Genomic DNA, 26,989 nt, shown 5'->3' on the forward strand with positions numbered 1-26,989 from the left:
TTTGTGTTTCTAGGGTGCTGGGTACGTGCACCTTGCATCAGTGCTTGAAAAGGACGCTTCTCAGGCACATCGGATTTCTTGTGTTTTAGCCTCATTTACTAGGTCAAGTGGTATCTTGAATTTTACAAGTCACTGATGTACTTGGATTGAGTTCCTTCACTTGAGCTCCAGCATTTACAGTAATGTTTGTTTGAAACACTTTCAGCAGCGGTTTTGTCTCTGACAGAAGGAAACTTCAGTAGAGGTTTTCTGGGCTGGCAGCTTGGAAGCTTGTGGCGTTTTGGGAGGGGGATGGCCGTGCCACATCACAGGATGCTTGTTACCAGGGGAGAGAACATGGTTACATGAGTGCCTTCCTGTCGTGTTTGTGGTGAGGCGTGAGCTTCACATGTGTTCCTGATCTCTCTTTCATTTGAATGTAACTTAATTCACAGCACTGTGCTATTCTACAACTAGCTCTGCTGTCATACCTGCTGCATGGCAAGGGAAGGAGTCCAGTCCTGAAGGAGATGGAATTTGTCACTATATTGACTTGCAGTCACTATAACAGAAGGTAAACTATACTTTATTGCACCTGCTCTCTGGCTGCTGTTGTTTGCAGAGTATCAAAACTCTCATAAACAATGTTTACTTTAATTGCTTTTAATTTTATACAGTGGCAATAGAGCATTAAATACAAAACTTGAAACCAAAACTAACTTTAAAAATGTGTTTTAAAGGCATTTAAAAGAACACAAAGGTTTAATGGCCTGGTGGTAAGGCTGATGGCGAAGTGTTTTGGAAGGGAAGTACACTGTGTATGTAATAAAACCATTTCACGTTTCATACCATAAAACATGCTCTTCAATGGCACAATCTACCTTCCAGTTATAAGCAGCAAAGCTTCAGTCATCTTCAGTAACAAACCTCGTCAGAGCCATTCAGCTGCCTTTTAAGAAGCTGCTGCTTTTTCCTTTTCCCAGAATCCAGATGCTCCATGAGGCACCTGTCCTTGTGTCCAGATCAGCGCGGAACACCGACATACCCAGACTCATCTTCTACTCACACCTGCAGTCAGAAAACTTGGTTTTGTTCAAGTGTACCGCTTGGCTGTAGCTCTCCCGTTCATGAACAGTTTTTTTTTCAGCCTAGCTTCTACTTTTAGCTTGAGCCCTTCCCACATCTGTGGCTGGAGCCATGAGCACAGGTGCCGGGTTAAGGAACTAGTGCTGTATGGATCTGCCAGCAAATTCCTCCTGTGGAAAGTCTCTGAAAGGGCCTCCCCTAGAAAAACAGGTTCTGTGCAATGGCTTGCAGTGTATCTTCCCTGCAAATCAGACCATGGGGGCTTGTGCAGTCCCCAGGTGCTAGAAACCCATTTAGGGGCCTAAGACAGCTGGGGACAAAAAGGTGTCCAGTGAGCATTTTTTGGCACAGCTGAGATTAGCAGTATACTTTTGGCAACTTGCAATTAACGCATACTCACTCTGACATTAATTTACTCTGCTACTACCTACTGCTTATTTCAAATTCATTTGGTTTCCACAGAGAGATCTACTTGTGCTTGTCCTGCACTATTCGCATTGGCCACAGGGTGATAGAAGGAGGTTTTGCTCTTTCACCCTTGCAAGCTCATTTGAAACAAAAAGAGAAAACCTGCACAAAAAATGTGGTACTACCTAAAATGCCTTGTACCAGGTGACCGCTGCAGCAGATCAAGTTCTCACTGTCTTTCAGTAGGCAGCAGAAGGCATTCAGGTTTTCTTTGGGCTAAAACATTTGCTAAAATCAAGTTTAAAAGAAAGATTTTGATATGAAAACTCAGTATCAAACTGTACACTGTAGTGCAAGTTACAGCTAAAGCTCAAATAACCAATATTAATTTAAGGAGGTATCACTATCATTAGAACATGTACACAAATATTCAAGGTGGTCAGTCAGTACACAGAGAATGCTGTATATATAGTGTTAACCTAAAACCACCACATAAGTCTGAGTAGAAAGCCAGGTTTGGATACAAAATTAATACCTGAGTATAATAGTCAAATTTATTCACCTTGATAAATTACATACAAACATGTTTAGTGCCTCCATTCTACATTTCACATTGGGTTTTTCCTGTGTTGTGAGAGACAATTCTGTACTCGTGCTTTTTGCAACATAAAAAGTTCCAGACAAAACCGCTTAACAGTCTTTTGTGTAGTGATCTTAATACATTTAAGATTTTTCAATTAAAGTCTTCATTTTTCCTGTAGACTTCAGCATGTGCGGTCCAAACTGAGAAGGAAACCAGAAACATGTTCAGGTTGCTTTCACCAGAAGCTTAACTTAACTGTTGGACAGAGGCAATTCTTTCATCAACCTTCTTCTCTGAATAGGATTTCACCCACTTCATAGCCACAGAGCAAAGGGAGACTTATGTCAGCAATGAGCTGAAATTGCTCAGATGGGGCTGCTGAAGCAGCTCTGGCTAGAGATAGTTCACTCTACCATAGCAAAATGTGAAGACAGATGCAGTTATGTTTAAAAGTTGACAGCCATTTGCTCTATCAGTAGTTTAACAGTATGTCTGTCCTTTTAAAAACTATCACACAAGGATATCATATGAGGACTGACCTAGCAAAGAAGTTACGTACTGGTAAGCAGCCGAGGACAGATGTTCATTAGCTCATTATGGATCAACTTTCTCTCATTTAACAAGTTAAAACCTTTGATTTTCTTAGCCTTTGAGGACTTGATGATCCTTCATCTCGAAAGATGAACTGTATATTTCAAAATTGGAAGGTCACAAAACATTGCCAACTCCTTTTCCTTAAAGCCCCAGAGATCCTGGGGGAAAAAACTGATTCTTGGGGAATATCCAGTCTTTCTGTTACAAAGAACAGCCTGATTGTTACAGGAAATATACCTCAAAGGTCTAACCCAGAAGGCAAGTCAGTCAGCATTAATAAACTGAAGTACTCAGAAGCCCTGAGATTTATGGTTTGGGAATTTTACTTTCCTCAGAATTTCATTTAGAATGAAGCCAGCTTTTGGCGTTTCATGGGCATTTTTCCAAACGTTCACAGGAAAAAACAACTACTTTTCCTCTCTGGTTCTACAGTACAAGGCTTCAGGGACTGCTTATTAACAAAACTGATTTATGCTAGCCTGTTTAAGTATAAATTGCTAGAAACTTGCATCTTGAGCATTCACTGTTTAAAAAACCCTTTAGTTTTAAATCAATCTGAAATAAACTAGAAGCCATTAACTTGTATATGATGTGGATTTTAAATGTAATTTCATTTTAAAGAGCTGACACTATAAAGAAACTGCTTTTATTTACCCAGCATTTCCAATTAGTAGAAGAAACTCCCTACACCACCATCTAGCAGGCATTCTGAACAATCTGCTTTCTGCATTCCTAGGAACGGCTGATATGTTTCAGGTTCTTGCTCAACACTTCACATGCACCATCTGAATGGTTAATGTTGGTAGCAATAGGCAAATGCAGTTTAGATTTGATTCTGGTGTGAGCCCTTAGGAATTGAGTTTTCAGCCTTGTGAGTATTTGGGGCAACAGAAAATACTTTTGTTTAAAAAAGGTAAGAAAACTACAATGGGGCTTTTTAAACCTAGGGCCAAAAGAGCACACAACCTTAAGACTCGATACTGAACCATGTCATTGCCACAAATCCTGGTGTAGCAGCAGTACTTCATGGGGTTTTGCAGAGAGGGATGCTAACTCATAGGTGTTTGCAGAGACATACGTTGGCTTTCACAACAACTATGATTTAGTCCAAGCACACATTCAGAATCCAAATACTCACCAGTACTCCCTCAGTCTTTGTCTCAGTCTTTGTCATCACTTTTTCTGTTTCACTTTGGCTATCGCTTCGGTATCGATAAGCAAACTTCTTTTTGAGCGCTTCTGCGATCAATGCTGCAGGATCTGTGGGGTCAGCTGCTTTACATCTTGTATCCTCTGAAGACCTAGAAAGAAATTGAGAAGCATTAACATAGCCCAAAACAAAGCTTTAGAAGTTGTGAATGCTTTTGCATCCTGTTTGTCAGATGTTACATCAGCATCTGTCTCACCTTGAAATAGCTCTAAGTCATAAAAACAATTGATGCAACTGTTAATACACTGGTATTTATTTGTATTTTTTACCTTTTCACAGCACGTAGCTTCACCCTGTTCATGTCTTTGAGGATTTCTAGCATGTTCGGTACTTTTGAGTTCTTTGGCCCGTTTTCTGTCAGATTCTGTCCAGAGTTTGTTTTTTTGTTTTTCCTTTCTTTAATGAGCTCAATTGCAGACATACTCTGTGGTAGACCAGGGGGAGGGAGTGGTGGTGGAGGAGGAGGAGGAGGAGGTGGTGGTGGTGCTGGTGGAGGTGCAGCAGGGACAGCAGCTGAAGCAACTGGACTTGACCCAACTACAAATAAAACACACATGTCAGTTTACCTGTAAATCCCCTTTATCTCACAAATGCTCAGTTAAGAATATAATAGCTTCAATGGCCTCCTCTTTGCTTTCTTTAGATTGTCACATAACTTCTTCATTCTTAAACCACCTAAGTACAATCAGCTGAAAAGCCACATAAAAATCCTTCTCAAAGTGAGAGGCATTCTTTGGATTTCTAGTTCAAGTTCTAGGTGCATTCATGCATTTACTGCAATGGGATAGACATCACAACATCTTTTTAGTTAGGTTCTGCTTCTAATATTACCAGTATTTCACCACCTTCTTCCGAGAGGCAGGTATGGAGCTGGATGTCCCATACGATCTGCCATAGGAGCAGCGTTTCTTCCCACTTGTCATCACAAATGTGAAGTTACCACACAAGATTTTTTTTAAATGTAAACTTCAGAGCTTAAATCGTGCTTAAAGAGAAGCTTATTCCAGCTCTCTGAGGTTAAGGAGTTTTAGGCCAACTAGTCGTATGTCTGAAGGAAGGACATTCTCATGATAAGCTCGATTTCAAGTTCCCTGTACTCTTTAGATAAAAATTAATGGTAGAAATATCATAGCACAAATAACTTGACAAATAAATTAAGAAATCTCTGCTCAAATGCACCTTTAAAGAAATCAAGAAAACCAATTCAAATCAGAGTTCTGAGGCTTGGAGTATTTAGTGTGTAAAGAGATGTATACATATAATAGAAGTCTACTCTGTATACATGTAGGCATACACGCAGTGTCATTACCATGTTCTACCAGAAGAGGGAGGTAAAGATGAGAAAATAAAAATTTACTTTTCCTAATAAATAAAGGGAGAACGATGAAAAGCAAGTTACTGGTTATTTCACATGCCCCCCACAATAATTACAATTCAAGAGTGAAACCATGTGATCCTTAAAACTATTTCATAGGTTTTGAACATGAACAATTAAGGAAATATAAAGTAACTGCTGTCAGTTCACAGACAAAAACTAAACCAAAGCATCTCAAGAATCAGAATATGATTTTATACAACAAGCATAGGCAAAACTGTACTTGCTAAGTGACCTTAGGAAAGAGTAGAAAACTAACTGTCATCTGCAGTAGACAAGGGCCATCTCCCACTAATCTTTGGATTTTGTATCTTATTTACTCAGTACTGGAAGGCAGTCAGAGGTGAGGGAAAGAGGGGAAAGGAACTTGGGGAAAGAAGAATTATCATGTTTACTACCAGAAAAGTGCATTACTTTTGGTTCCAAGTGGACAATGTGTCTGATCCCAGGGGTGATTCCAGTAAACCATTTCTCTCTTTTTCTGTTATTTATTTTATAACTTTGAGGTGTATATTACTACATATTCCAAAAGCATCTTGTACGATTACTTCCTGATTTCAGAGAGCCTATTTCATTACTGCTTGGGAGGACTTAAGTGTTAGTAATTAAGTTACAATCTTTTAGTTTGGTTTGAGCCATCATGTTTATCATGAACTTTGCGCTGAAAGCTGTTTAATGCTTCTTTAGTCATCCAGATTCAGAATTCTGGCAGACCTTCACACAAACAAGAAGACTTCTGGAACAGTAGAAAAAATAGGGAATCTGTCAGGTCTCTTGCCTTCAAGCCCTGTACTTCGGCCCTGGGTTAGTATGCTAGGTCTGTCTACCAAACAAACGAAAAGACATGGAGAAGTGTTCAGTGTTACAGTATGGCACCAAAATGAATTAGCCCACCATTAAAGGGACAAATTCATTAACTAATTTTTGCTAAGAGTAGAGCAAATTTAATACCTGCTGTCAAGTTCTGCTGTTCTTGCAAGATTACAATTTTGGCTATTTGTGCTCTTAAAGTGGCTAGTTCATTTTCTAGAGCACTGATCTTCTGCAGAGCTTCTTCATTTGCGGTCGGTATGCTTCTGGACCCTGGTTCTTCTTCCAATAGGCTTTGTAAGGACATCTGTCTGCATGGGGACTTTCTAGAATGATGTAGTTCACCTGGAAGTGCTGGTTTAGACCAAACTTCTGACCTGTAACAAAAATACCACAAGATTCCTTTTTTAAAGTCTTTGTAATAGCTAAAAACTAAAGCAGCATTACATACAAACCAAGAATACAGGTTGTGAAGGTCTGACTTAATAACTGTCTTTACACAAATCACTTCCAGCAATACATTAGCAAGTTAGAGCTTCACATCCTTTCTGTTTGCCTCACTAGCTGCATTTCTTGCCTTCCCCATCCCAGCTGTTTGTGGAATGCTTGATTTCAGGGGGAAAAGGAATAAATTCCCCACCACCCCCAACCTATTTTTCTGTCTCATACTGTCATGGTTTAAGCCCAGCCTGTCAATCAGAAACAACGCAGCTGTTTGCTCACTCCCCCCCTTCCTCCCCCCACTCCCAAAGGGATTGGGAGGAGAATCAAAAGAATGTAACTCCCATGGGTTGAGATAAGAACAGTCCAGTAACTAAGGTATAACACAAACCACTACTGCTACCACCAATAATAATAATGATAAGGGAAATAACAAGGGAAGAGACTACAACTGCTCACCACCCGCCGACCAATACCCAGACCAACTGAGCAGTGATCTAGCCCTTCCAGGTAACTGCCCCCAGTTTATACAGTGGGCATGATGTGCTGTGGTATGGAATACCTCTTTGGCTAGTTTGGGTCAGGTCCTGTCTCTGCTTCTTCCTGGCTTCCCCTCCTCCCTGGCAGAGCATGAGGCTCAGAAAGTCCTTGGTCAGAGTAAACATTACTGAGCAGCCACTAAAAACATCGGTGTTATCAGCGCTGTTCCCAGGCTGAAAGTCAAAAACACAGCACTGCACCAGCTACTAAGAAGGAGAAAAATGACTGCTAACTACTGCTGAACCCAGGACACATACCCACTGTATTTTTTGTTGAAATTAATATTTAATTTTATTTTTCAAATGCTACCATTCTCCCCCCCCCCGGCTATAAACAGCCACTCATAGTGGATTCATTTGAAGAACAAGGAAGCATTTCTTAGTTTGTAGGTTTTGGATTTATGAAGGGACAGTACTCCATTTTAGCAGTGTTGCAACTATGGAGTATGTGAAACAGGTTAGTGATGCAGAGGCTGCTTATCAGTAAACGGGAAAGGGTCTTATACCTAGTTTTCTAACACCTAGTTTTAAAGCTTCTCTCCTCTTTTTCACAAGAGCAAGAAAATTCAACTCTGTTGCCTTCCTTTATTACCCACCAAAGCTTAAGTTCTGTTAAACACTGAGGCGCTACTGAGCATATGTCATCAAATAAGCACTTAGAAAAGGTTATATTCTCTAAGACACTAACATTATTAAACATTTTCTCTCAAGTGTCTGAGCAACCTGATCTAGTTGAAGCTGTCCCTGCTCATTGCAGGGGGGTTGGGCTAGATGACTAGATGGAAGGTATCATCCAACCCAAACTATTCTGCAATTCTGTAAGTAGGATTGATAAGGATTAATGACAACAGATTATCATAAACTGCAAACTTAACTCCTCAATCCTCTAGAACTTCAGTCCCTAAACTTCTCGGGCACATCAGGATTTTGTTATTTATTCAAACATGAGAGTAAAACTAATGGCTAGAGAGAGGACTTTTCAGAATATGTAGAATGGGTTCAGATTAATGCAGTTTAAGAGCCACAACACTTTGGATCCATGAGCTAAGCTTCTGTGGATGTGCATCATGTTAGTCTTCAAGCAAGAACCAAGATTTATGTCTAGAATAAGCCCTGGGGTCTGACCACCTCAGTCTGGGATGAAATACACATTTGAAACTTCCACAACACTGACAGAAAACATCAGCACAACTTGCAGAAATTTGATCAAGCAGAACAGACTATTATCAAGGATGTTAAAATTTAGGTATTGCTATCTAGACAGGAATAGAGACTAAAACTGAGAAGGAAATACTTCAGCAGCCATCTCCCTCCTCTGCCTAAATAAGCGAGGTGGAAGGAGCCAGTGGTCCCTTCACTCTTTAAAACCTGCCTTCTAGAAACTCTGTAAACAAGCAGAATAGCTAAACAACAAAGGCTATCTATCTTCCACTCAGCATATTAGTGTTTTAAGGAAATGTCTTGATTGGAATATAACACCATGGAAAAATATTATGCCTGAATTGTCACTACTGCTCTGAGTAGGGGCAGGGGAAACATGATTTGTCATTTAGTTGCTTCCTCTATAAAACTGCATTTGCAGAAAAAAACCTAGGTCTGCAACAGTGTTTACAGCATTATACACTTAATACATATTTAACAGTAACACCTATGTGATCTTGATGAAACAGAGACTTTCGGATGCCTGGAAAACACCTAATGCATACGAGCTCCTCTACATAATAGTGTGCACAGATGTAATAGAATCATAGAATCACAGAATCGTCAGGGTTGGAAAGGACCTTAAGATCATCAAGTTCCAATCCCCCTGCCGTGGGCAGGGACACCTTATGCTAAATCATATCACCCAAGGCCTCGTCCAACCTGGTCCTGAACACTGGCAGGGATGGAGCATTCACAACCTCCCTGGGCAACCCATTCCAGTGCCTAACCACCCTGACAGGAAAGAATTTCCTTCTTATATCCAACCTAAACTTTCCCTGTTTAAGTTTTAACCCCTTACCCCTTGTCCTGTCACTACAGTCTCTAATGAAGAGTCCCTCCCCAACATCCCTACAGGCCCTCTTCAGATACTGGAAGGCTGCTTTGAGGTCTCCATGCAGCCTTCTCCAGGCTGAACAGCCCCAACTTCCTCAGCCACTCTTCATACAGGAGGTGCTCCAGTCCCCTGATCATCCTCGTGGCCCTGCTCTGGACTTGTTCCAACAGTTCCATGTCCTTTTTATGTTGAGGACACCAGAACTGCACACAATACTCCAAGTGAGGTCTCACGAGAGCAGCGTAGAGAGGCAGGATCACCTCCTTCAACCTGCTGGTCACGCTCCTTTTGATGCTGCCCAGGATATGGTTGGCTTTCTGGGCTGCAAGCGCACACTGCCTGGTCATGTTCATTTTCTCATCAACCAACACCCCCAAGTCCTTCTCCGCAGGGCTGCTCTGAATCTCTTCTCTACCCAACCTGTAGCTGTGCCTGGGATTGCTCTGACCCAGGTGTAGGACCTTGCACTTGTCATGGTTAAACTTCATGAGGCTGGCATCAGCCCACCTCACAAGCATGTCAAGGTCCCTCTGGATGGCATTCCTTCCCTCCAGGGTATCAACCGAACCACACAGCTTGGTGTCATTGGCAAACTTGCTGAGGGTGCACTCAATCCCATGTCCATGTCAGCAACAAAGATGTTAAACAAGACCGGTCCCAACACCAATCCCTGAGGGACACCACTCGTTACTGGTCTTCAGCCGGACATTGAGCCATTGACCACAACTCTTTGTGTGTGGCCATCCAGCCAGTTCTTTATCCACCAAGTGCTCCATCCATCAAATTGATGTCTCTCCAATTTAGAGACAAGGATGTCGTGTGGGACAGTGTTGAACGCTTTGCACAAGTCCAGGTAGATGACATCAACTGCTCTACCCCTGTCCATCACTTCTGTAGCTCCATCATAGAAGGCCACCAAATTGGTCAGACAGTGCACATTGAAAAACTCACATTTGCTAAGTAATTCAGTTACCATGCTCCATTATAAGCTGTTTGCCTTAAGGTCACTATAGATCTGCAGGATTATTTTAGTCCCATCCCACATCCATTTGTCCCCCTTCCCTCCTTCACATGCAGACGTCTCAGCAAATATGCAAGTCCTACATCTTTCATAATAGGTTCTTTGAAGTACCAAAGAGCTATTCTCCCTGTTGCCTCCATTAAACATAATAGCTTTACAGTTCAAGCTACAAAGTGTTTCTGTTTCTGTGCAAACAAAAATAGTATTGGCCAGTTAATTTCCTTCACATCAAATACTTTGCAAACAGTGTTTCCCAAACAAGCATTGATTTCTGTGACTCCCCTCTGATTTTGTGAAATTAATGTGGCAGTGCCAGAATGTATGTTATGCAAGGCTTCATTATGGCAAGTCACGTTAGAGGGCAGCTAGGTCATTACTAACCTATTTTGTGTTGTTAAATTAAGAAGAGTATCCTGCAGTAATCTCTGAAGCCAACAGTCTGCGACTTTCTCTGGAAGGTTAGTTTGTTTAGAAGGAAAACTTGCTCTGCACTGCACTGCAGAACTGGCCCTTTGCTTCTGGCTAGTCAGAGCAGCTATTTGGGTAGGCTGGAATAGAGCACTTCATCACTTCAGCCAACCCATTTCATGCAGTTACAGTGCTATGTAGTACTCCTGGTCCAACACAACAGTACCTATCCCATCATTCTGGACAGAGGCACTCCAATGCTTCCCTGCCACTTTTCCTTACGAAGATTAAAGACGAAACATAAATTGTAATTTCATAATTGTCTTTAGCAGACTGCAGAGCCTTAACCAGAAAGGCGAAAAACAACATGGCAGTTACTGGATGTCAGAATGACCACTGCTGCTCATTAGGAAGCTGAACAGTACATCACCCCATATTAATGAAAACCACAGGAGAACTGGAGCAGCAGTGTTAGCAACTGTGCCATACCACAGCAGACATTTTTGTGGGGACAAGGCTGCTTGAAGCTGTCACATGCAATTCTTCACAATAAGTAAGTAAATAAAAACCACAGTTTTCCTTGTATAAAGCCAATCTCCTCTATGGTCTCAAGCCAGTCTTTCATTTATAATCCTATTAGTCTAACCTCTACTTCTTTTCCAGACCCTACCTTCCCTATCACTCTTCTCTCCCTCCCAGCAATCAAATGCCCTCCATTAATTGCAATGCACAGTAGATACTCACTGGAGAGAAGCCAGATTTCCTCCTCTCAGTTCAGAAGTTCCAAGAGAAGATTTAAGGAGCATACCTGAGCCTTGTAGAGAGTTCACCTTCTTCTTGAGCAACCCATCCCACATCTGCAAAGGAAGCCACTGCATCTTCTCTAGGCTGATGAAAATGGTTTCCTTCTATGGCATGAGGAGTAAGCTAAATTTTAAAGATAAGATTGAAGGTTTTAGAGTCACTATTACCAGCTAAGTCAGTTATTTTACCCAACACTTTTAGTCAGGCCACATATAACTACTAACACACACATGCACATAACACATATGTATGTAGACTTAGCATATTTATTTCTGTCCTGAGCTTGGTCTGGAACCACTAACTTAAAACTACTCAATTTAGTCCACTGAACACTTTACAGAGGTTCACTAAGTGTACACTAGTTAGCTTAACGTAAGCTAACTACTTACACTATCACATGACAGTACTGAAAATCAAGTAGAAATGGTTATCTTAAACACAAACATCAACATTCTCAAGTAAGTTGCTATATTAACTCAAATAATACATTTTTCAACTATATTCATGTTCACCATCTTTTCTTGATATTAGGGCTACTGGTACTTCTGAAGTCTTTTGCTCTGATGCAGTACTATTTTGAAAGTGAAATGCTGTTGAAGTGTGTTTCCCTTCCCCTACAACTCCCAGAATTTCTGTACAAGAACAGAAGTGTGTACATTACACAGGGAGAAACAAGAAAAATAAAAGGCAAAAAGCCATTTCTACTAGTTCAGTAATCACAAAGACTTTGAGTGAGATGTAGGATGCAATCATAACAACAATCTTATTTATAGCATGCTGAACAAAGTGACCATTTTCCAGCATAGTTCTGTCATTAGCTTTAGAGCCATGTGAAGCCAAAGGTGAGCAAGGCTCCAGAGACTGGAACCTTTCTTGGATTTAGTTAAGTGGCCTGAATGGAGATCTGAAAAATTGTCTGGACCATCAACACATGCTCCATAGCTCCAGCTACGCAAAACAGTTTCAAATCTACTTTGAAATACTAGATGCTTCCCTGGATCAAACAAGAGCATGTGCACCTGGTCACTGAACACAGTATCTTGGCAGATAAAACTGCTAAGAAGAAACATCTTTCAGTAATTTCTTCTGCTCAGTCTGTCACCTGGAGTTACTTATCTACAATGCAACTGTGCCACCATTTTTGCTTGCATTACATACAATCCAAAAGCCAAATTTGCATGAGTCACTGCAGCTGTTTCAAGTGCTGCCTGCTGCTGGTAGTGGCCAAGAAGCTACTAATATTGACAAAGATGGTGGTAGTATGTACCAAACAGTCCATAAAGACAGTCTGGACCCAGCCTGTTAGCAATTAGGTCAATTTTCAAGGCAACTCACCTCTGTAAGAAAAAAACTATTACATAGAAGCAACCACAAAATGTTAGCATTAATCTGAATTTGTAGCAGAGCTATCATAGTAAGACTGCAGTCTGGATGAGGTGAAACCATTTCTGAAGAACATCCACAGATATTTGTTTGAAGCCTTTGATACACAAGTCCCAGAAACATAGGAGTTGTAGGTTTGGGGTTGTTTTTTCCCCAGGAATTGTTATGAACAGCTTTGGAAATTAAGATTAGTCATCTTCACCTCACACTCTCACAACTTGTATGTAAGCCTTTATCACAGCTCCCAGGAGTGTGTACTGGCACCATCAGATCATTTGGAAACAACAGGGTTTTTTCCAGGTAGCATCAGCACAGATGGTAATATGTTCATCACATTAACAGTTGTGCCTAATACTATCACAGTCTGCCTATCTTTAAAACAGTCTAGAGAATACTATATTGCATGTTAAGGTTGTCATTGTTTGAGGTTTCCTTGGCTTTCTTCTTTTTAGAATAAAAATAAATGTCATGACCACAGCATCTGTATTCATGTTAATGGCAATGGAAAATATCCACAAGACATTAACCACTTCTTGCAGGTGATAGAGATTTTCCTGATGGCAATGGCCACATGAGTAACTATTACCATGGAAAGACTGAAGTCACATTTAAATAAAGGCAGTATACATACTTGCATCAAAAATTATTTTATAAATCAACAGTAAGGAATGCATTTATCACTGCCAGGTTTCCTGCACTGTGAGATAAATAACTTCTAATCCAACATTCAGCAGCAAACCTTCTGTTACATTGTAATGCAAGGTTCTTCTTCCTTTTTCATTCATATTTATATGTAAACAGAATCTGCTTGTTACCCCATATACAGATGTTTCTTTTCTCTATGCCTAAAGATAACAAGGCCTTCCACAGCAGTGGCATTTCAAGTTAATGCCAGATTTTTACTTTGATTTAAAGGTTAAAAAGCCAACACCCACCTCTTAAAACCTTTGCTTGTCTGTAGAATGATGCTTAAACAACTCTGATTACCCTATTCCTCCAGCCAATCTCAGCTGAGGAAAACCTGGACAACTGCTTTGCCAGCAGCCGAAAGGGAGAATAGAGAATTGAAAACAGAGGCCAACTCTACTGGATGGCAGGAACTGAATGAAATTGGCCTCCTTTTCTTTCTCTGGAAACCACATAGCTGCTTCTCCTGCTTCTTCCTTCATGGGCTTTTTTTTGCCTATTTTAGTGTGCTGTGTGCTGCACACACACAGGTGGGTTTCAGGCCTATTACAAATTTCTGAAGACTACATATACTGTACTGTTTTAGCTGATAATATGCAACACCTCAAGCTGGAAGGGACCCATAAAGAATCGCTGAGTCCAACTCCCAAAGAAAGAGTCAGCCTCACCAATGTTTTTGCCTGGTTTTGACCTTTCGTGTGTTCAGTGAATGTGATAACCACTACACTAAGGTGGCTTAGGAGGCTGCCAAGGTAGGTGCCTACTTTTTGTTTGCCATCAGAAGTAGAAAGTTGAACAAACACTTTTATACATTTAAGGAGAGAATAAAAGCTCTAATTTCAAATTACTGATACAGTTCGGTATTAAACATTTGGAAATACTTCTTCAAGACAAACTTGCTATGATTTTTAAAATTAGCCCAGTAAATTCTGATGTTTGCTACATGCCCACCAATTCCTTAGGAGACTTCTATTGAGTTATCAGGTTTCAATCAAAGAGGAGAAGCACAGGTCTAGAAAAGAGATGCTATAGCTGAAGGATACTATCTTGAGTTACATTATCGTATGTTTGGTCGAATTTACGTAGGCTGTATTAGTAGGTTTATCTTCTCCTACAGAATACAGATAAACCTAAAAAATATGACATACAAAAGAATGGTATAAGCCATTTTCATTTGCTCATGCCATGTAGAATATACATGGTAAGCTCTGTCAGCGCTTACTGAATACATAAGCAGCATTTAGCAGTTAATATGGCAAAAGCCATAGATGGATATACAACAGTCAATAGAACTCAAAAATCAAAATGTTAGGCCACTATCTTTTTTTTTTCCAGACTAACTGAACAAAAAGCATGCCAGAGGAAGAGAAAGAATGAAGGTAACAGAGATATTCTTTCAATATCTCTTACTGATTTATCATGAGGAAAATGAAGATATGTGAGAAGTTTGTGGCTCTCAGATAAAGTTAGAAACACTGTTTATAGACATGCACCCTCAGATGAGGCAAGTAAGTTTTGCTTTGTTTTTTAAATAAAGTGACTTACAGCAACGTTCAGTGCATGGTCCTTTCATAATATAGCTAAAGCTGGCAGGAAAGAGAGAGGAAGAGACAGCTATAGGAAAGCATCAGTTGCAACAGCATAAAAACGATTGAGACCAGTATTGAACTTGACTATAGAATTTTAACTCTGAGATAAAGACACAAGAAACAGATGTTAGCATCACACTTTACATGTTCAGCAGTTTATGTATTAAACCACTTGAAAGCCCGCATAAACCACATGAATTCTAGTGTGTTTCAAGGCTCAAGTTTCAAAATTCACATTTCTAATTCAAACAAGACTGACAACTGTACTTCTATTTTTAGGATCTTTTAATCTAATAGAAGATTAATGTTTATACTTTGTGTGCAAAAAATCTATGCAAAGCTGACTGTCTCTTCAAGAGGAAAGAAAGGCAAGTATTTTATTTATTCTAACAGAATTCAGATGAAAACATACACACATTTTTATTTCAATACTAAAAATACACAGGAACAAATTCCCCAGATATATCTTTGCACGAAAATTAACCAGAAATGTCTTATTTTGTGTACCATATTAAGAGAAGGCAGTATTTGGCTAACTACCTGCAAATGAGCATCATCTTCCCTTGCATGACCTTTACAGTACAGAAGGTCAGACACATTACAGGAGGATTTCACTTCTTTTCAAATCTTAGGCACATGGAGCCTTATTGCTGGCATAACTACCCTTAATCATATATCCAAAAGTTTAAATTCAGCATGTCATTTTGTTGTCCTTCTCACCTGCAGAAATGCTCACTCCTGCAATGTACATGTTCATGTTTTCAGTTTCACCAAGTCACTAGTAGTGAGAGGTGGTTACCCCCCTAGTTTCTCAATGTGATTATTTAAGAGAGGCAAAACATTAGCATGGCTCTTACTGTGACACCAAAAAGGCTTCTATGGTAATCTGAACTACCTGATTTTGCTACTATAATTTCAAGTCTAAATATTGTTCATATATTTCATACAGGATAAAGAAATTAAATAGTGAAAAATCTGGCTGCAAGAAAACCACCTTGTCTTAGTGTAGGTGATGATTCCCATCATCCATTTTTATGTTGTCCTCCCTTGTCTGACCCAAGAAACATTCCTCTCTCAGCCTGAGTTTCAAACACTGTATTTCTCCATTTCTATAGCCACCCCCTATTCCTAACACACAGAGTTGAAGAGATTATGTATAACAGCTTCCACTTCCCCATCTGTTCCAGAAAGACTTGATAAAAAAAGCAAGGGTTTTCTCCTCCTTAAGCTTTTACCCTCTTTAGCCTCCCACTAAATGTAGCTGGAAGTTGAAAGCAAACAAGTCAGAAAGCTGCAGAAAACTGATGTTCCCCTTTCACCTATACAGAATTAGCCTTGTACCTGCAACAAAAGCAAACAGTGCTCAAGTTCTCTCTTACTAATGTTCTGCTTTCTGATAAAGTTGTTTATTTTCCCAAAATATTTAAGTAACATTGTTCACCTTTACATGTCTCTTAAGCCTAACTTGGAAGTACTTGTGAGTACTTCTGATACAAATGTTTCAAACATTTTTCTCTTTTATTAATCTGTTTTTCCAATAATAACTTTTTAATACTGTACTGCCTCGTTTTAGAAGTTCCAATTTTCTTAAGGAAAAAAAATTGTTTCAAGTTTCATTATGTGTATTACAGCAACATGGATTCAGGTTTTAGGCAGTACAGAAGCTGAAAAGTGAACTGAAGTGGGAAGAACTGAAGTAAGCCAATTCATCTCTGTACCTGGTTTATTACAGTCTGATTTTACAAACCCTGTAGTAACTTACTTAAATGAACCGTGTTTGACACAGGAGCAAATCCTTTTATCAGTATAGTGAAACATGCATTCTAAATTTCTGAGACCACTTACCTGAAACTGAACCCTTGGACACTGTATAAGAGAGAGGTTTGTGCCAATTTTTCTTACGATACTTCGAGAGGAACCACAAGGCTTGCTTGACCAAAGCACCTGAATGGGAAGGAGAAAGAAGCCAGTTGTTAGAGAACTGATTTTTAGACCATATTGGAATAGTTTTCCCTTATTCTTCCATAGTATGTTTGTGCTAAACATATTTAAAGTTATTCCTTTCATGCTAGTATATAGTCATAGAATCATAGAATGGTTTGGGTTGAAAAGGACATTAAAATCATCTAGTTCCAACACCCCTGCCATGGACAAGGCCACCTCACACTAAACCACGTTGTTCAAAGCCCCATCCAACCTGGCCTTGAACACTGCTAGGGATGGGGTAGCCACAACTTCCTTGGGCAACCCACTCCAGTGCCTCACCACCCTACAGTAAAGAACTTCTTCCTTATATGTTATCTAAACTTCCTCTGTTTAAGTTTAACCCATTACCCCTTGTCCTATCAGTACGGTCCCTGATAAAAGAGTCCCTCTCCAGCATCCTTGTAAGCCCCCTTCAGATACTAGAAGGCTGCCACAAGGTCTCCACACAACCTTTTCTACTCCAGGCTGAACAGTTCCAACATTCTCAGCCTGTCTTCATACAGGAGGTGCTCCAGCCCCCGATCACCCTTGTGGTCCTACCCTGGACTTGCTCCAACAGCTTTATGTCCTTCTTGTATAATACACATACACTGGAATTTGTATCAGTGAACTCCTTACATTCTATACCTGAATTGGCACAAAATTTTGTTTTGTCATCACAACATGGCTATGGCTGTTTAAGTTCGAGACAGCCTTTGCATTAAGTTTAAAGTCAAAGCAATAAGTCAGGTAACACAGAAGGATTCAAGAGTTGGAAGCATCTTCAAAAGCATTTGTCCACCTTCAAGACAATAAAGAATATGTATTGGGTGAGACAGCTCTTTTTAAGGGGTTTTAAGAAAAGCCACTCAATCATTAAAAATCATAAAGTTTGCATTTCCCAAACTACCTTTTTTCTTTTTTAATTGTGAGCTCTTCTAACTCAAGAATAGTATCTATCAGACTTCATAAAAATGACTATCAGCTAACGTAAGCATGAAAGAGAATTAAAGAACAAAGGAAATAAAAGGCAGAAAATAAAATATATAAGAATGAAGCTTTGTCCTAAAAACCATACACACCTAGCGAAAATTGCCCACAACACCTCAACACACCTGGCTTCATCAGAAGTCTTTTAACTGCAATTCGGATTTCTTCTATATTATTTCAATAGGGATTGAATTTGCTTTCATGTGTTGTACTGAATGATGGCAATGTTTGCTCTACTATTTGCCATAGTTGTATGAAATAAAAACAGACTTTAATCCTAGGAGAATACTATAAAATGAGCCAGAAGAGAAGCAAGATAAAAAAAAAAACAACCCACAACCAACAAAACAAACTAACCAAACATAACAATAAACCAAAACCAAATAACAAAACCAGAACAAAATGGAGAGAAGTGGGAAAGATTTCAGCACAGGGAAAGGCAACATAAACAATACAAAGAAAAAGAACAGCAGGAAAACTCTAACAGAGGATGTTGTCAGTAAACAATTGGAACACTGTATGGTAATTAAAATACTTGGCCAGGGCTTACTTATGGCTGTAGATATGAATTTACTCCTTAGACCTCAGTCTTTAAAGGCTCATAGCTTTAGGCAAATTCAAGATCTCCTTAGAAGGTTGCCCAACCAAGTAAAATCCAGGCTATTAATGCTGAAATAACCCTCATCTGGCACGGCAGTATTGCCTGTGTAGTGCAGTGCAGCCGTGGGAGTTTCACAACACACAGCAGAATAGGATTTTGATGTACTTAACCAAAGACCACTTTTAATTTTTGAAAGGTCTATTAAAAAGGAAAGATCTATATTGCATGGTATTTACCCACAGATTATATTAACTCAGAAACTTCACACAAATTTTTTGCCTATTTCCAAACAAGTATCTTTAATTGAAATGTATAAATTTTGACAAAATAAATGTGCACTGCACAATACGCTGTGCTAGATCTTCACATCAGAGCTGCAACTTTGCCATTAATTGACTTTGACCCATTTTTTCCATTCTGTGAAACATACATTCTCTTGCTTAATATGCTGCTAACTTTAAACACAATTTATTTCAATGCAGAATACTCTACTGATTCTACATTCTGGATGCCTCAAAGACAGACCTCATATTTGTGACTGTGACATTACTGTTTGTCATTATGTCTGCAAATAGCAGGTAGATCAGTAGCCTTCAAGAAAAAGTCACAAACAGTACTGCAGTAATGAAGCCTCACTATTTACAACAGGTTCTAATGTTACAAGCAGAACTGTTGGTGATAGCCTCAAAGGGATGTTGCATTGGAAAAAAATACTATTAGTCAAGGGAAGGCTTAATTAATTACAGAAGTACTTCCACAACAGCAAAAGAGCCTACACCACATGCTTTATTACCAACATAACTGCAATGCATTTTAAGAAGCAGCAAAACTTGTTTAGAGATTGCTCAAACCACAGACAAGACGCTACAAGCACACAGGTCCTCAAAAATACTGCATACCCAATTGCCCTTGGGGTTGTTCAACACAGTGGTTTGGTGCACCAAAACTTCTAATGACTCAGTTTTGGTAACTCGAGATATGCTGGGGCAATGCTTTCAGAAAACTGCATGCAATCTGTGCCACAAGGTACACAAATAAAGTCAGCACACTGCTCAGCTGAGCTAATGAGTGTCAGCACTGCTCTGCCCAAATTCACACAAGCTCTTGTTGACTTGAAGCACTGGCAGAGCAGGTCTGCAAAATACTATTTAGTCATACACTTTTATTGCATCAGTGTTCTGCTGTTGTCCAGAGCAGCTGACATTTAGAAATGCAACTGCATTATCACAATCTTGATATATACAGGGAATGTGGGGGAAACATATCTAAAATTGGCCTCTCTGCACCCCATTTAGGCTGAAAGATGTTGCTGACAATGACCACAGCAACACCCGCGGTAGTCCAGCATATTCTCATATTTTGAATTTTTAAAGTTACACTGCATGAAAACTCAGACCAAAGTTTGAATAAAATCCTAAAGTACACTTGTGGTAATTTGATTTTACAACGTATTTTGCTCTCCATAGATTCCCAAGACTGATAAAAGGTTCTACCAAAGTAACCCAGAGTAAGAAATGCCTTCCTAAGTACTGCACATGGCTGTTAAGGATTTCCCCGCTGTTAAAACATTAAAGTATTTCAACAATTCATAGGGGATTACTGCACTTTAGTCAATACTTGTACTCAAAGATTCCAGTGACAAGGAGTTGATGTGTAGCAGATCTCTCTCCCTCCCTCTCTCTCTCTCTCTCTGCTAAGCATTCAAAAAAACCTCAATATACACCTTCCTCCAAGAGGAGAGCTATGCATGCACATTCCTCTGTTTCACCATTTTCATATCTCCAAGGTACGAGCAAAGAGAGAAGAATATTTCAAAATTAACATAACTTCAAAAAAGAAATCAGTTAAAGATTTTCATTCGGCTTCAAAACACACACAGAAGTCCAGCACAAAAAGCAGTGTTTACAAAGTAAACAGGTTGTTACTAGAGCTGGAAGGAACTGCATGGTATTTTTGATACATATTTTACTCAATACTTCAGTGTCCAAGAAGTAAATTTCCTACTTTTTCAGCAATGTAGAATCATACAAGTATTGAGTATACTTAAAAGTGTTCTGTTGGAACAGACAGGCAAACACTAAAACACATGAAGTGCTTTCTATACTTGATTTTCTGCAAACATGAAGCCAGTTTGAAACACTTACCGAGTCCATGTTTAATCCAACTTGTTCAAAAGCCATCCTAATTAAGCGCTTAAGCCAGCAAATCATCTGGAGCAGAAAAAGCCTTTCCAAACTTGGATTTAAGCCTTCCAAACCTACAGGGCTGCAGAGGTTCCATAGTACTTCTGAAAGGAGAAATGTAAGAATTTTAGATGCATGTTATGGAACACATACAGAAGTAAATTGCGACATGTGCTCCTAAAAAAAAATCAAGCTTTAGAAACAGTTACTGATAACAAGACATGTTAAGTGACAGCAACTCCTAGTACTGCAAAACAAAGGCATTCAGAAGGCACTTAATACAGGTGACAGATTTTTTTAGTAGTGTTATTTTTAAGAAATCAAAGCTGATGCAATGTTAATGATTAAAAAGCTGGGAAAATGATTGCTCACTTGAGCTTGGGCAGATGATCAACACCTCTAAGTGAGCACTGAACCCTATGAGCACCAAGATTAAAGGGCTGTACTACTATCTAAACCACTTTATGCAGGAACAAGCTACAGAATCTGATCACCTCTCTTCATTCATATTCTCTGACAACTTTGTTGTTCCCTCCTTTTTCCCACTAGTGAGGAGAGAAAGGAAACATGGAAAAAATGACTAATGCAAGAAAGTGACAGGAAATAACATAGATGTGGGACCTGAAAATATTCAAGCAATTTATAAAGTTGGACAGATTTCAAATTCTATTTATATGTGCTACCATTCACTTAAATCAAGATGTTTTTATTGCTCCTCTAGTGAAAATAGTGTAGGTTTTCTTTAACTGTGTTCTACACCAGTCATAACTTGGATGCCCCTGAGAAATGTACGCCACCAAAACCAAAAAGGAAGCCACAGATTTAGGTTTACATTTGTTATTTGCATCAGGCTAGAAACAACACTCTGGTAAACCACCCTGAACAACATATTTGTAGTATGAACAACACTGCTGCTGAAGCTACCATAAACATATATACATAGACAGTGATGACTAAAGCAAGGTAGCAGCAAGGAACTGAAACTCGGGAAGTTTGAAAGTCAGGAGATGGAAAAGCTATGCTGTTTGAAAGTACCCACAAGCATTACAGTTAAACCATCACTGTTTCCATTGCAAATGTTTTTTTCAACAGTTGACAGTTACTTAGTAATAACCTGCTTCTTTTGGAAACTTGGCAGGAACAGAGCAACTCTATGGCTATCTTTTTTTTTTAGACAGGCTTAATAAAAAAAAAAACAACAAAACAAAGAAAGTTGGTATTAGTTTCTCATCACCACATAAAGTAAAAGACGTTTCCTAACAGGACTTTCTTTTGTTTACGAATAAACTAGGAAGAAACTATCACTAAATCTATCACCTAAATGAGGACTAATGAAAATGTAAGAGAATAACAATAATAATAACAACAACAATAATAATAATAATTATAAAAATACTAAATTAACCAACCACCATGACTAGAATAGAAACTGCAATTGTTATGAGAACAACAGTAGGGAAGAGTAATGGGCTGCCTACCAAGCGCATGAATGTAAGTTACAGTCGTACAGAATAAATAAGTCATGGACTTTATGGAAAGCTGGAAAAGTCTGTTAGGGAAGCATTACCATCTACTTGATCTATTTTTTCTTTACACATCTGTTGTTCTTCTCTTAGACAAACTACTGTATGGAACTTTGACTACGTTACACCTGCTGTGTTTTTAAAACAGGAAGAACACAAGTCTTTTTACATGCCACATACTAGATTTGGCATCGTATTTGGCACTGTAAACATGGAGTGATGTAAGAGAGACAGGAATGCTCCTTTAAAAACAGGGAGACTGTTACAGAAGTGTGATGCATGTGATGCACTCTGCCTCATTCCAAAGTTCAGACTTGTTGAACATGTAGTGTAGAAATCAAACAGAAGAAAAATGAAAGCCGTGTCAAGACATTCAAACAAAAGAGGAATACAGGTAGAGCTGTATTACTGAGTAATCAGAAGGACAGGACTGGCTGGTAAAGGTGAGTGATAGGGCTATAAAGCAATGATTGTATTCTGATACATTGCACTCTTTCAACAAATTGCCAGGTTGTGAGTTTAAAAATCCCCAGACATAGCCAGTCAGGTTTTGTTTCAGGAAGTGAAGAAAAGGTATTATTTTGTTTCTGATCAAGTGGGAAGACTGAGTCTTTAATAACCGAGACAATTTGGACAGAAGTGAAAAGAGACTGTTAGAACTTCCTCTGAGGAAACCAGAGCAGGTCTACAAACCATGAGAGGCAAGAGGTAAAGCAATGACACATAAAATTGATAATATAATCAATTAAAGACACAAATGCAGATGCAGGAAAAAAAAAGGCATAATACTGGGTTGACAATAGTATAAATATGAAGTTAAAAAAGGCTATGGTACAAAACGGGTTCCAACTTAGAAGCATAAACGAAAATATCCTACAAATGTATTAGGAGTAAGCAGGAGACAAGAGATACAACCACAATGTAACAGAAGAGAAAGCAATGAGTGATGCAGACAATCAGTATATTCTGTGCTTTCACTTGAAGACGGTGGAAAAGACAGATGTTAGAATGGATTATAAACAACTCTGAAAAGTTATAAGCATCTGGGACAACAGCATCTAATGAAATTCACCTTGAAGAGCCCAGAAATTAGCCAAAACCATTTCTGAAATATTACTGATTACTTTTAAAAACTTGTTCAACAAGATCCAAGAGAGCCAGGAAGAAAAGGAGCGTGATGACACAAACCACCCACAACAGTCCAAAATATTTATCCTGCCCTAAAACATTCAGGTGACCTTTTATAATTCCAGGACTTAGAAGACTGAACACAAAAGAGCATTCATCCTACAAAACAACTAATTTGGTAAAATGATTGTTTATAGCTCACATCATAAATCATTGTTTCTTCTGTAGCCTAAAGTACCTAAGACTGGGGTCATCAACTCCTTGCTCTTGTCAATGACCTGCTCTCTGCTTTTGCAGAAGAAAGAGACCAACGTCAGTGTGTAAGAGAGCAGTGTACCACCCAGTTCCTGGATTAGTCTCTTTAGTTCTTGGCACTAATGAAAAGCACCATGTTCTAACAACCTCCAGCTAATTTGTTACCTAAAAGGAGAGTAAAAAAGAAAATGCTTCCACGTATATAAATATTTTTATTAATCTATTAGTTTTCCAGAATTGTATGTAGACAAACTTTACACTCATTTCTTCCAGACTATATTTTACTATACCTTTCTTCATAAATCTCAAGTTATTTCACAATTATTTTACATGCCAAGAACGGAAAGGGTTCATTCCAAAAGAAACTGCTAGACAGCAAGAAAGAAAATCAGCCATTTTTTCTCTTGTGCTCTGTATACATGCCATTCTCAGCAGCAGGATTTACTTTTTTTATTGCTTTTAGTAAACTTGAATAATACATCTTTTAAAATAATGATTGTTTTATATCATCTTTATGCTATCTAAAGAACAGTAGCACTTTATTTCCTCTAACGTTTCCACAACCCAATTACTACAATAGAATGACCTGAATGATGGTAATACTGCTATAAAACATGGTCCTTCTGCTGTCCTTAAGCAAAACTGTTATAATGGTAAATAGTAGTCACAGGCAAGATTACCAAAAGAGGTCAGAAGAATAATTACTCAAAGAATTACATTTTATTACATAAGGCCCGTGGGGGTTAGAATTTCATGGGTTCTTCATTTATAAAACTCTGCTTACATAGAAATTAGCAACGCTGAAGAACTTTCTGATACAGGTGCATGTAGGAATTCCTCGGTTCGGTAATGAGGTCTACATTTCTGAGTGTCGGGATTCTCACTTCAGCCTCCTTGAACTCTCTTATGCCTCTACTTTTCCCAATCACTTTTGCAGCATTCATTCAATACTGCTATAGCAGATACCAGTCTATAAAGCTGAGAGGTAATATCACTCATAAATTACAAAATGCTCAGTAAATAAAGGCTCTGGAGACTGTACACACAAGGCTTATCACTCAGTTAATACGAAATGGAGTCCTATGCTTGGCTTTCTAGTGAGTCCTACGCATAAAAGATAAAAAGAAAAATCAGATGCAGCTGCCTTCAAATGGAAATTCTTGTATGAATATTTTCCAGTGTTGTATTTGTCTCTTTCAAATTATGAGTTCTTGTCCTTAAAAAGAAATTATATTCATATTTTTTCTTACTGAAGTTTCTTGCATTCATGTAAGGTCCACACAAAAATAAAAGGGAATTACTTGATGGGCTTGATGCAGCAGAGCATAAATGAATGAAATCAAAAAAAACAAAAGGTCTGGTCTCTAAATTGAAAGGGTAAGTGTAACAAGAACAAAACTTTCAAAGCAGCATGTTTTCAAAGGAATACCAACCACATCAAAAATCACACACAAAAAAAGAGAGCAGGTTCCTCCTTATTTTAGCAGGAAACTAGGGCATGCATATCTTCACAGTCTTTAGGACTCACACATGACCCAAGCTCATCTCATGAAATTATACCCATATGGAAACATATTAAAGAAGTAATAAAGAAAGATAAAGCGAACAAAAAGTTATCACAGCAACAGCAAACCAAACACGCAAGAAGAATCTTCTGATAAACGACTAGGCCCGCTCCCAGATCAACACACACCATTTATAAGTAACTAAGTTTCTGGCAGAGGTCACACAGCCAAATACAGAGGTCTGTTTTCTTGCTTGGAAGCTACAAATAACAAAGTGCCCTACTACTTTCAGAATCACCTGTTTGGAAAGATACACAAAGAATCAGTGAATACTACAGAGACAGTCAAGGGCTTATCTAAACTGCTATCAGCATGAAATCTAAGGCATCTAGTGACCTCTATGAATTGAAAATAATACATACTTGCAATAGGAGTTGCTAAAGCTTTCTTTACTATGTAGCCCAATCATATACACTTCAAAGTGCAAAACCATATTCATCACATCTTACCCATGTACCATATCTTGCCAACTAACAACAAAGAACAAAAAAAATCCATGTTTCAACATTAGTTTAATCAAAAGCTTTTGGTCAGCAGAGATTATACCTATGTGGTGCAATGATACCATGCAAAAGTTAAGTGAAATCCTTCAACATCTCTAAACCATACAGTATTATACTACATAGGCATAACCATACACCTACACTTTCCTGCCAGACATAAGAGATCTCTCTAGTCATTGCTGTGAATGCAAATCCTTCTGCTACATCTTTGAGAAACAAGAGCATGCAAATTTTATTAACAAAATTGTATAGCTGTCTGAAAAAGCATTTAAAATGTTTGACTCCTCCCACCCAAATCTCTCTTTGTAACAACGTTGAGTTTCTCCACCCAATGATCCTCCCCTCTCTGAAAATTATTTTGATTCAGTTAGTTAACTGGAACTGTTAGAGCTGATGAGTGGGAAACTCACTTCTCTTATTTTTTTTTTTTTTCCTTTACCACATAGAAAGCAGTGAATAGCGGAAGACTGAATTACTTATTATTTAGTCTTTGTAAGTCTTGCCTTTACAAGAGCTACAGAGAACTATGGCTGTGTGAGGACAGCCTGTAAAAGTCTTGCTGATACTATGGTCAATGTCAGCATTCAAATACCCACACTTAGTGTTTGGAATTGGACAGCTTCTTAAAATAAAAACAAGCATCTAGCAAGTTAATTATTTATGACAACTGCAGAAGAACCTGAGCACAGCAGCAGCATCACTAAAGGTATACAAAGCAAGCATCATAAGTTTACAGAACAGAAAAATAAGCACCAGACCCCTTAAGACTAGCTCTTTTCCCCTTTATATCCTACCCCGTGTTTTAAAGACTCCTTAAAAAACTCCTCAAACTTCTCCAAAATATCCCTGGATTATTTTTTATTTGCATGATTTCCCGTGACCTGCCACTCCTATCAAAGCAACATCAAAGCTGGTTTCAGTCAGCTTGCCCACAGAAACGTGAGCCTCGACCCCAACACCCCATGCCGTTTCCAAGCTGCTCTGCTCTTCTGGAAAGCCGGCTCTACCCCGGCACCTTCGCAAATCCGCTGCCTGCTTGGCACTTGACCTGCCCAGGATGGGCCCTAGGCGCTGCCACGCTCGTAGTGAGGCGGCGGCTCCATTCAGCCGCCCTGCCCCAGGACAGCAGCCATCAGCGAGGCCGCCCCGAGCAGCCTGCACCCACTTTCCGCCGAGCAGCACCTCTACCTCCCCTCGACACCTACGCAGGTGTTCCTGAGGGCAAATCCCACAGGAGAACACCCCATCAACACCCCTCTCCATTCCACCAGAGCGCCCGGTCTGAGGAGGCCCGGCTGAGCCGGAGAAGCGGAGTGAGCGC

At 39.2% G+C, this 26,989-nt stretch overlaps 1 protein-coding gene across 2 annotated transcripts; it reads right to left on the reverse strand.

Annotated features, from left to right (window-relative positions):
* Positions 1-626: 626 nt before the first annotated feature.
* Positions 627-25,419, reverse strand: MTFR1 (mitochondrial fission regulator 1). 2 transcript variants are annotated; one of them, XM_062633286.1, is made up of 8 exons: positions 25,294-25,419; positions 20,656-20,798; positions 16,801-16,899; positions 11,301-11,419; positions 6,187-6,422; positions 4,130-4,397; positions 3,789-3,951; positions 627-2,256 (listed from the first exon to the last, which is right to left on the reverse strand). In XM_062633286.1, the coding sequence occupies exons 2-8, from the start codon at positions 20,719-20,721 to the stop codon at positions 2,197-2,199; spliced, it is 1,011 nt and encodes a 336-aa protein (XP_062489270.1). In that variant the 5' UTR covers positions 20,722-20,798; positions 25,294-25,419; the 3' UTR covers positions 627-2,196. The 2 variants fall into 2 exon arrangements, with proteins under 2 accessions (XP_062489270.1, XP_062489271.1); XM_062633287.1 differs by lacking the exon at positions 25,294-25,419 and adding an exon at positions 24,385-24,409.
* Positions 25,420-26,989: the final 1,570 nt, after the last annotated feature.

Source organism: Pezoporus occidentalis, unplaced genomic scaffold (assembly GCF_034315485.1).
Source record: "Pezoporus occidentalis ecotype Australia unplaced genomic scaffold, CSIRO_AGI_Poc_V1 ctg4, whole genome shotgun sequence".
Taxonomy (NCBI): Eukaryota; Metazoa; Chordata; class Aves; order Psittaciformes; family Psittacidae; genus Pezoporus; species Pezoporus occidentalis.